Source organism: Bactrocera neohumeralis, chromosome 4, assembly GCF_024586455.1.
Source record: "Bactrocera neohumeralis isolate Rockhampton chromosome 4, APGP_CSIRO_Bneo_wtdbg2-racon-allhic-juicebox.fasta_v2, whole genome shotgun sequence".
NCBI lineage: Eukaryota > Metazoa > Arthropoda > Insecta > Diptera > Tephritidae > Bactrocera > Bactrocera neohumeralis.
Genome location: NC_065921.1, coordinates 44,661,242 through 44,672,480, shown reverse-complemented (window position 1 = coordinate 44,672,480; position 11,239 = coordinate 44,661,242). Strand labels below are relative to the sequence as shown.

Below are 11,239 nucleotides of genomic sequence, written 5' to 3'. Positions count from 1 at the left end.
ATGGGATGAATCTTGTCTCATAAAAGACAGTCTATGGACTCTAGAAAAGTTCCAAGAAGATCTGACGTTTTGGAATAAAATTTTGGTCATCGATGAGTCCCATTTCTTGCTCAATTGGTATGTAAACAAGCAAAATTGCCGCATTTGGGACAAAGAGCAATCTGAAGACATTCAAGAGCTGACACTTCATCCAAAAAAACAACGGTTTGATGTGGTTTGTGGGCCGGTGGAATCATCGATTCATATTACCTAAAACTATTTGATTTCTAAAATTGAAGCGTGTGATCTCAGCGACAGTTTCAACTCATCGCATCAATCAACGGATTTATTGAGAGAACTTTTCGGTGTGCTGATAATTTCACGTTTGGCACACCATTAGACTTTTTCCTATGGAGAGTTGTAAAGTCGTAAGTGTATGTGGACAATTTCGTTTCGATTCATGCCTTGAAGGAAAACATCACTCGTGTCATTCGCCAGTTACCAGTCGAAATGCTCGAACGAGTCATCGAAAATTGGGCTCAACGGATGGATGAATCATTCTCCATTAAAATTAAAGTTTCTGTATTTTTTTTTTTAAACAAGTAGGAGGCTCGTAATGGATCAGCCTTTACCTCTGAAAAAACTGCAGTTTATGTATCTCATTGAAACTTCAACAATTTAGAATGATATTTTTAAAATCGGTCATACTTACGAGTGCGGAGTGAATAGAAAAATAGATAATATAAATATTTTACTACAATATGCTAGTATATTTTTAAAATAAATAAAATTATTGCTTTAATCATTATAAAGATTATGCAAAAGCGCAAAATAGGAGTACGCGTTATTAAGCAGTGATTGAAATACCTCCATTGTCATTGGGTACATCTGACCAACGCGGATCTGTAAAAATCAAAAATTTGTGATATAGTTGTAAACAAACCATAAAAATATGCTTGATAAAACTTTCACAGTGAAATATTTCTTGCGTTCTTACACTTAGAAGTACCCTACTTTAGAAACTCTTTTTAAAACAATACCCACCTGTAAAGGATTTTGCGTGCGTGCAATGAATATGAGTAGAGTTCTCTTAAAACGTGGACTACAATTGTACCATTGCATTTCGTAAGCCGCATCTGAGACGAGGAGGCTCTAAGGATATTCAATTAAAATTAGCTATCAACCTTATGTTATGAATCTACTATACCATTTCTAAAACTCCATTAGCTTGCCAGTAATAGGTGAAGAGCACATACAGCATTGTGCCAATATACATGACAATGGAAATCTTCTCTGCCGTAGAGGTTGTCTAAATAAATGCAATAAGATATATAAACACAGAAAGACGGTTAAGGAACTACAAAATGTTATTTTATTATAATTTTCAAGAGATTAAGTTGCACTTACAATATTGATGCAAAAGAGCAGCGAGCAAATAACGCAACTGAAGAGCAGAAATTCGATGAGTACCATATAGGTCACTAATTCATTAAAGTCACTTACATATCTAAACAATAAAATAAACATTTTTAAAATATTATTTATTTTATATTTTATATGAAAAACTTTAGAAATATAGAATCAAAATCTTTTTAGTATAAAGAAAATGTTCAAAGTAGTTACACCCTACTCACCTAGCGATTCTCGCATGATAGGCGATATTCTTTCGTAGTATTTCGAAGAGCTCTTCTTCAGTTTTACTTTTCATATTATCGCATAAATTTCTGAGGTTATTTTGTAATATCTGTAGTGCTGCCTTTCCGAACATGGAGAAAGTGGCGAATGAGCTTACATAGGGCATATACATGCTGGACAGAGTGAATGGGAAGGTGAATTGACAGATATAGATGAGTTCATAGAGTGGAGAGCGTGTGACATCGATGCCGGGTAATGCAACGCCAAAAGGATGAACTGTAAATAATAAAATATTCAGTTTAAATGACATCATTTGTATATAAATACACATTTTCGGTATAGGTAATCTTCAGAAGAAGTTGGAGTTTAAATATATTTTACCTACATTCTATCTTCTTTTTCTTTATTGGCGTAGACACCGCTTACTCGGTTATCGCCAAGTTAACAACAGCGCGCGAGTCGTTTCTTATTTTCGCTATTAGGCGCCAATTCGAGATACCAAGTGCTGCTAGGTCCTACTCCACCTAATCTCTTTAACGGAGAGCAGGTCTTCTTCTTCCTCTGTTTCTATTGGAGGGTACTGAATCGCAAAACTTCAAAGCTGGAGTGTTCTCTTCCATCCCGAAAATCTGACTGGGGACTAGCTGGGGTCTTTCATCTGTCGCTATTGTTTCTTCTTCATTCTGAGTGGTTTCGATGTGGCGGATACCAAGCCCGGCCTGGCTACGCGTTTGGGTAAAGTTTCATACACATTTATATAGCTTGCCACTAGTTACAAGACCGACGCCCGACCGCTGGCACACCTCTGGTGAACAGACGGTGCAATTAGATTTCAGCGAACTCTCAAACCGAGTATGTCGGACTGGCTCCGCTGGAGCTTTTTCTACTTTAGCGGTGACCACAGGCTCCACACGGGTTGGTTATCGCATCTTATCCAAGGGTTACTCACGTTTACATGGTGCGCGACGAGGACACAAGAATAGGAATTGGTACAATATATAGACATTTTACCCATCAGTATTATAATTGTTCTTTGGTTAGCAATCGTTTGCAAAAAAATTGCCGATTCAGAATCAAACATGGTCTAACTTCATTTGAAGTAGTCAGAGGAACGAAGAGAATTTTAAAAATTTTGTGATTCATCCCGTTGCTTAAATGGGATGATCTTCGTCTCATAAATATCGAATGACAGTTGTGGAGCATTTAAAACGAGATATATTCATAGTACTAGCTTTCAAACTTAAATCGTTTACGCCAATTGAAAACCTTGGTTTAACAAAGAATGCTGGTGATTTTGTCTAAAATAAGAAGCTACTTTGGGTCTTAATTTAGGTAAATTGAAGCATGATGATTAAAGCTTTCTAGAATCATGTCTAGTTAGATCGGGGGTTTCAGTTCAATCCTTAGGTATTATAAAAAAGTTATATACATATCTAAATTTTTTAAGGATAGCTTAAGACTTTTTGTTAGATTTGATAGAAAAGGGTCCTCGATCGTTTTTCAGTTATAAGAATATTTCGTGGGAGCTTCTATTTTAACCGAAAGAGTAAGAAGAACTCTCGCATGATAAAGTGATAATCGAGATTTCATTATCCGTCATTTACATATTTTTCAAATACCGTATTTGTGTAAAGTTTTATGCCGCTATCATCATTGGTTCCTAATGTATATATTATACAGAGAAGGCATCAGATGGAATTCAAAATAGCGTTATATTGGAAGCAGGCGTGGTTGTAAAAATTATGTTAAGAAAATATTATATACCGGATTTCATTGAAATCGGTCTAGTAGTTCCTGAGGTATGGTTTTTGGTCCATAAGTGGGCGACGTCATGCCCATTTTCAATTTTTAAAAAAAGCCTGTATGCAGCTTCCTTCTGCCATTTCTTCTGTAAAATTTAGTGTTTCTGACGTTTTTTGTTAGTCCGTTAACGCACTTTTAGTGATTTTCAACATAACCTTTGTATAGGAGGTGGGCGTGGTTATTATCCGATTTCTTCCATTTTTGAACTGTATATGGAAATGCCTGAAGGAAACGACTCTATAGAGTTTGGTTGACATAGCTATAGTAGTTTCCGAGATATGTACAAAAAACTTAGTAGGGGGCGGGGCCACGCCCACTTTTCCAAAAAAATTACGTCCAAATATGCCCCTTCCTAATGCGATCCTTTGTGTCAAATTTCACTTTAATATCTTTATTTATGGCTTAGTTATGATACTTTATAGGTTTTCGGTTTTCGCCATTTTGTGGGCGTGGCAGTGGGCCGATTGTGCCCATCTTCGAACTTCACCTTCTTATGAAGCCAAGAAATACGTGTACCAAGTTTCATCATGATATCTCAATTTTTACTCAAGTTACAGCTTGCACGGACGGACGGACAGACAGACATCCGGATTTCAACTCTACTCGTCATCCTGATCACTTTGGTATATATATCCCTATATCTGACTCTTTTAGTTTTAGGACTTACAAACAACCGTTATGTGAACAAAACTATAATACTCTCCTTAGCAACATTGCTGCGAGAGTATAAAAACAGACGAAGGAAAGAAAATAGTGGTTGAAAACTCATCTTTCTGACGGTTTTATAGTAGTTAGATTTGGGTTCTTTCATGTAAAGAAAAAAATTCCTTAAAGTTTTTATTTAATACTTAATATATCTGTCTTCTTCTTCTTTTAAATGGTCTTATTTGCAATACTCCTGGGAAATCTAAACAGTAGTGGTTATCTAGTCCTCTCTAAGGTGGCAAGGTTCAGGTTTGCTGTCACCGAAATCATCTAATGGCTGGCATAGGAAACATGCTGTTTCGACGGGGTCGGACCATAAGTAGAGGGGTGTTAGATGAGAACCACACGCTGGGAATGCAAAGAACTGGTTAGAATCATACGGGTGGTACAGTATTCAGAAGGAAGTTGTGAAAGGGTTCTTGAGCTCTTCGTCTGCGTTGGGTGGATTTTTTAACCCAAGTACGCCATTCAATGAGAGGGAGTCGGTGAAGATACTGATTTTTTTAATGTGAATGCGGACTCAAACTGACAAAAGTTTGTTGCAATGCAAGGAAAGACTTCTTGATGTTCCTGGGAGGTGGTTTCGCTTCAAGCAGACAACTGCTGGGATGGTTTATGTGAAAATACTTCAGCAGAAACTGCTCAAAAAGAAGTTGGTTATGTTTTTCACCGGAATCATACAGGTATCATTGTGAAAATGTTCAACCGGAGGCATCAAGAGGCATCTTGTCATTGTATGCAGTGCAGTATTCTGACACGTCTGAAGCTTTCTCGCTTACGTTTATCCACATCCAAAAGACCATTTCGGTCCAGCATAGTATACGAATAGTTGGCTGACTGACTGACATTTCTTTGTCCATTCTCCATGTGTTACCGGCTGGCCGGATTATCATACGGCTCTGTACTTTGGCAGTAATTGTTATCGTATAAGGAGTGAAGAAGCAATGGCCGTCGAAGGTAACACTTAAAATTTTTGGGTTTTTGCCAACCGGATATTTTTCACCATCTACTGTGATATTAAGATACAGTCCGTATTTCTTCGTCCAGTTAGTAAATATGGTCGCTGTGAATTTAGTGTGAAAGAAGAGTGTCTAGTTCCATGCAGAGAAGAAGCGAGAAATACCAATATCTCTGTTTACTTTCGAACATATGACATCGATTCCATTGGCTGACGTCAATATCGTTCCATTATCTGCGAAAGAGATGATCTGAACAATTTTTCCATTCATGTACTTGATTCCGTTCGTTAATTTTATTTGGCAGCTATATAATGATTTGATATTGTGTCTCTGACTAATAGCCAAATCGACACTGATCGTCACCTTGATCAATTTTATATACTTTGTAAGGTCTTCGACGTTTCCTTTTTGGTGTTACAAACATCGAGGCAAACTTAATATACCCTGTTCAGATTATAATAATTATTTCTAATTCATATCGATTTCTATTTATTGGGTAGTGGAAAAAGTCTTTTCGTATTTCTAATCAAACTGCAACTTATTATACTCTCGCAACAAAGTTGCTAAGGAGAGTATTATAGTTTTGTTCACATAACGGTTGTTTGTAAGTCCTAAAACTAAAAGAGTCAGATATAGGGCTATATATACCAAAGTGATCGGGGTGACGAGTAGAGTTGAAATCCGGATATCTGTCTGTCCGTCCGTCTGTCTGTCCGTCCGTCCGTCCGTGCAAGCTGTAACTTGAGTAAAAATTGAGATATCATGATGAAAGTTGGTACACGTATTTCTTGGCTCCATAAAAAGGTTAAGTTCGAAGATGGGCAAAATCGGCCCACTGCCACGCCCACAAAATGGCGAAAACCGAAAACCTATAAAGTATCATAACTAAGCCATAAATAAAGATTTAAAGTGAAATTTGACACAAAGGATCGCATTAGGAAGGGGCATATTTGGACGTAATTTTTTTGGAAAAGTGGGCGTGGCCCCGCCCCCTACTAAGTTTTTTGTACATATATCGGAAACTACTACAGCTATGTCAACCAAACTCTATAGAGTCGTTTCCTTCAGGCATTTCCATATACAGTTCAAAAATGGAAGAAATCGGATAATAACCACGCCCACCACCTATACAAAGGTTATGTTGAAAATCACTAAAAGTGCGTTAACCGACTAACAAAAAACGTCAGAAACACTAAATTTTACAGAAGAAATGGCAGAAGGAAGCTGCATACAGGTTTTTTTTTACAAATTGAAAATGGGCTTGGCGTCGCCCACTTATGGACCAAAAACCATATCTCAGGAACTACTAAACCGATTGCAATGAAATTCGGTATATAATATTTCCTTAACACCCTGATGACATGTACGAAATATGGGTGAAATCGGTTCACAACCACGCCTTCTTCCAATATAACGCTATTTTGAATTTCATCTGATGCTTTCTCTGTATAATATATACATTAGGAACCAATGATGATAGCGGAATAAAACTTTACAAATAAAACAACAGTAAAATGTAGAAATCAATCGTTTGACCAGGCTGGAGCAGCTCAAGCTTTCAATTCCACTAAACACTCAGCAAAACCTTTCGAGGCGTCAATCCATGAAAATCCTGTTACCAATCGATTCAGAAATGGTTCGATTTCAAACCGTTTCAGTAAAGTATTACAGATGTTAATTCGGTCCATTAAATTTTTCACAGACAAATCGTGTGGTACCCAAACTTCGAGCTTCTTTTTGTAGCCAGCCTGTTTTAAATAGTTCAAGACCATGCCATTATGTGACGGTTCCAGAACGGGTATTAGCGAACCATTGTTGTGCTACACGAACTGATATAGCATCGTCTCTATAAACTTCACAAATTTCATTGGAGGCTTGACATTCTTCCGTTTTTTATAAAAAAAGTTCAAAATGTAGTGAATTTTTTTATTATTTTCACATACTTTTAAACAGCTGTAACTTTTTTTTAACTTCCCCGAATAAAATTTCTTTTGGTTAAGTGAAGCTTAAAACTTCCAACACAATATGATATGACACAATTTGATTGGTAGCACTGGAAATAGACGATTACAACGACATCTATTGACAAAATACGAAAAGACTTTTTAGACTACCCAATATTTTGGCACCAACTAACTTTATTTACATATATAATCTTAATCGATATTCTTATCCGTAATTTTCCTTTTTGTTAATCGTAAAATAAATAAGGTTCTTCATTTTGTAATTATATTCAATTCAGCAAAAATACTTATATTTTAGTATACAAAATTATCAAAAATAAGTAGCTAGATACTAAATACTAAACAATCAATTACGTACCTCTCTGTTGTTGAAAAAGTGGATATGCCATTGCCACAACTAAATCGGAGAACGAAGCTGACAAATTGAAAATGGAAATATTTCGTGCGCTTTTTGTGGCTACGGACAGCACGCTCTTTGCATAATCATCACCCGAATCCTGATGAAACGAAAAAAGAAAAATAAAAATTTTAAGACATTCTTTATTTAAACTTTATTTTAGGCCAACAATGAAACTGAAAAAATAAATTACGCGCCACAACTCGCACTCACTTGTATATCGTCGTATAGTGTTACCAATTCTTCCATCAACGCTTCAAATTTATCTCGATTCTTAATAATAAGGCACGTACGCAGCAAGGCGTTGAAAACGGAGACCGCAAAGAAGGTATTCAATATGAAAGTGGCCAAATCACCCCATTGTTGATACAAATAAACGAACTGCATTGCATTCATTAGGCAGACGGGTGCCACAAAAGCGACACAGCGCCGCCAATCGTGTGCAAAGAGCACGGAGAGGAACTGCCACAGCTTCACATTGACTGAGAGCATCGGGTTGTCTACGACCGTGGTGACCATATTTACTTGAATTTGCGAGGTTTTCAAAGCAGTAGCGCTAACGAAGTGGAGGCGGAAATTTTAACAGATATCTACACACCAAAAAGTAACTACAAGTGTCGCTGGCAGTCACCACAACTCCAGCTAAGGTTGACAAAGTGTTTGCGTTCACTCACACCGCCACTTTGTAGGCGTTTGATTTTCTGATTGCTCAACAACTCAATTGGTTGATTGCTTATTTTGCCACTTGTTATTATTTATCCAAACGCTCTGGCTACTTCCACTTCCATTCGAGGATATTGGCGCACTTCTTGCCAGCTGGTCACTTGATGCCACTTAAATACCGCGGAGTAAGAAATTCTCTTCAATATTTGTCGTGTTTGATGAGTATCGAATTCACTGTGTGCGTGTGTGTGTGAAATCTATTATTGTAATACGTGTCGTATACGTAATTGCGGGCATTAATCACTCGGTATGCAACCCTAAGTAGTCATTAAATCACATTTCAATTGACGCAGCTGGTGACAATTGCTAACTCAATTTAAAGACAAATTGCACTGAGAATGCAATGGAGGACTTTCAGTTCAAAAGGAGGAGCTATTTCTGTGAAATTTCGAAGGCGCATGACAATTGAAATTATAGTGTTTAAGACATGCAATTGACCTTGAGAAAATTATTTCATTATTTTAAGCTTTGCTAATATTGAAATAGTGTAAAATGTCTTACAATTTGAAAAAATTATTATGCAAGTAAAATAACGTTGCAACGAATATTTTTATATGTTTCTGTAAAGATTGAACACACTATGTCGGAATTATATAATATTTGAGGAGCGCCTGGTTAGGTCTATTTTTAGAAAGTGTTTAATTCAGCATATCAATGTTATTAAAAATGTAGTGTTTTAATAAATATGCTACCCAAGTGCTAAGAAGAAGGTTGTCATCAAATGAAGAGAAATATTGTTAAGTATTTATAAAATCGACTGTTTTTGGGTAAATATGATATAAGAAGAACTGATAAGGAGCATGCACGAAAGCATGCTCAACGATTGGAATTTAAGTGTGCTCTGCCCAAACCACAGAAAGGGAGACCCCACAATCTGCGCCAACTACCGTGTGTATTGTGTGAAAGATTAAAGCCCACCGTCAACAAACTGATTGGACCTTATCAGTGTGGCTTTAGACCTGGCAAATTAACAACCGACCAGATATTCACCATGTGCCAAATCTTGGAAAAGACCCGTGAAAAGGAAATCCAATCCAAAGCTTCCTTTGACAGCACGAAAAGGAGCTGCCTTTATGCCGCGATGTATGAATTTGGTATCCCCGCAAAACTAATACGGCTGTGTAAACTGACGTTGAGCAACATCAAATGCTCTGTCAGGATCGCGGAGGACCTCTCCGAGCCGTTCGATACCAAATGAGGTTTCAGACAAGGCGACTCTCTTCCGTGTGACTTCTTCAACCTGCTTCTGGAGAAAATAGTTCGAGCTGCAGAACTAAACCGAGAAGGTACAATCTTCTATAAAAGTGTACAGCTGCTGGTGTATGCTGATTATATTGATATCATTGGCCTTAACAACCGCGCCGTTAGTTCTACTTTCTACAGAATGGATAAGGCAGCAAAGCAAATGGGTCTGGTGGTGAATGAGGGCAAGACGAAATATCTCCTATAATCAAACAAACAGTCGTCGCATTCGCGACTAGGCACCCACGTCACTGTTGACAGTCATAACTTCGAAGTTGTAGGAAATTTCGTCTATCTTGGAACCAGCATCAACACCAACAACTACGTCAGCCTCGAAATACAACGTAGAATATCTCTTACCAACAGGTGCTACTTCGGACTAAGTAGGCAATTGAGAAGTAAAGTACTCTCGACGAACAAAAACAAAACTCTATAAGTCACTCATTATTCCCGTCCTGATATTTGGTGCAGAGGCATGGACGATGACAACATCTGATGAGTCGACATTGCGAGTTTTCGAGAGAAAAGTTCTGTGTTGATAATAGTTATCCTCCAACTCCTTGAGGGGTAGCACAATTGCACTCTTGCTTTAAAATAAGGCTCTGTCCCTGCTAATGTCTTTTCATTGTCGCTGAAATGCAAATGAAAACTTTGGTTGAAGCGGAAGCAATTGGAATGAATTTTATGTAATTTTACCATATATTAGTTGTGACTGTATATATGTATATTAAGTAAAACCTGCTTATGGTTAATAATACTCTTATTGCATAGTTAAAACGACATTCGAAGAATAAGGATATACTCAGCTCGAAAAACTCTGTCAGACTCCCGTTAGTGAAAATTTCGCATTGTTGGAAGCTAAACATTCACTTTGTCGTTGAAATCGTTTAGTAAAATTTTATTATCGTAAGTTCATAGGTGTCCTTTAATTTACTTAAATAAATGCTAGAATATCTTTCTTCGCTGCTTCGCCGGTTCAAGTTAAGGTTAAGGTTCTTTCCAGTGTATTTCCTATCAAGAATAAGCATATTTCAAATCGATACCCCCAAATCATTGACAATACACCGCAAAATGTTTAAAAAAGTAGTGTTATGGGAAGCCTGAAAATCTTAGAATGGTTTGTTGTCTTATTATTCTAGGCTAGTAATAAGTAAAACGGGAAGATTTTATTTAGCATAGTTTGAATTATCCGGCTTAGGATTTGTAAATATGAACTGTTTTGATCGTTAATTTGTTATTGTTGTTGTTACTAGTGTGAATATATATATCATAATGCCACTATTTTAGCAACTGTCGGCAAAATACTGGGACATCATTTTTCACCCCATAGACACGAACAGGTAGTAATCACTTTGCGGTGGGTTTGGACTTTAAGATGAATGTATAAGAGTCTACCAACCAAGCTTCCGGAGCTTCTAGCCAATCAATTTTAAAGTGTTTCCTCGATAAAAACGAAAAAATTCCAAGCGGCTTTAAATATGGATAGTGTTTATGATCCAGAAGCTGTTACAGCCAATCATGCTCAATTTTGGTTTCGTTGACCGGTTCCGCTAGTTTCACGCTTTGGAAGACCAGTTCGAAAATATCGAACGAATAATGAAAATAGGCAAGTCGATTACTCAGGCGCTAAAATAATTATTGTTGGATACAAAGCGAAAAAGGTCGTGGTCGAATGGACAGGACTTTCTGTCATTGATCTGAGTTCAGTGGAATTGGTAGACAATCATCTACTATGAGTTCCACTTATTATATTCCACTCTGTACCTGTACTATCAACAATTGGATCGTCTAAAGTAAGCTCCTTTGACTAACATTACTTCTGACCCTTCCTT

At 37.2% G+C, this 11,239-nt stretch overlaps 1 protein-coding gene across 1 annotated transcript; it reads right to left on the bottom strand.

Annotated features, from left to right (window-relative positions):
* Positions 1-726: 726 nt before the first annotated feature.
* On the bottom strand, positions 727-8,391 carry LOC126754570 (odorant receptor 43a). The gene is made up of 7 exons (XM_050466664.1): positions 7,656-8,391; positions 7,404-7,542; positions 1,614-1,890; positions 1,387-1,486; positions 1,187-1,288; positions 1,024-1,131; positions 727-882 (listed from the first exon to the last, which is right to left on the bottom strand). The coding sequence occupies exons 1-7, from the start codon at positions 7,959-7,961 to the stop codon at positions 778-780; spliced, it is 1,137 nt and encodes a 378-aa protein (XP_050322621.1). The 5' UTR covers positions 7,962-8,391; the 3' UTR covers positions 727-777.
* Between the last annotated feature and the right edge of the window lie 2,848 nt (positions 8,392-11,239).

Excerpts from the sequence above, each read along its gene's own strand:
- LOC126754570 (XM_050466664.1), bottom strand. The coding sequence starts at position 7,961 with ATGGTCACCACGGTCGTAGACAACCCGATGCTCTCAGTCAATGTGAAG. Across the intron at positions 7,543-7,655 it reads CACTATACGACGATATACAA|GATTCGGGTGATGATTATGC; the intron begins GTGAGTGCGAGT and ends TCGTTTCATCAG. Across the intron at positions 1,487-1,613 it reads TATCATGCGAGAATCGCTAG|ATATGTAAGTGACTTTAATG; the intron begins GTGAGTAGGGTG and ends TTTATTGTTTAG.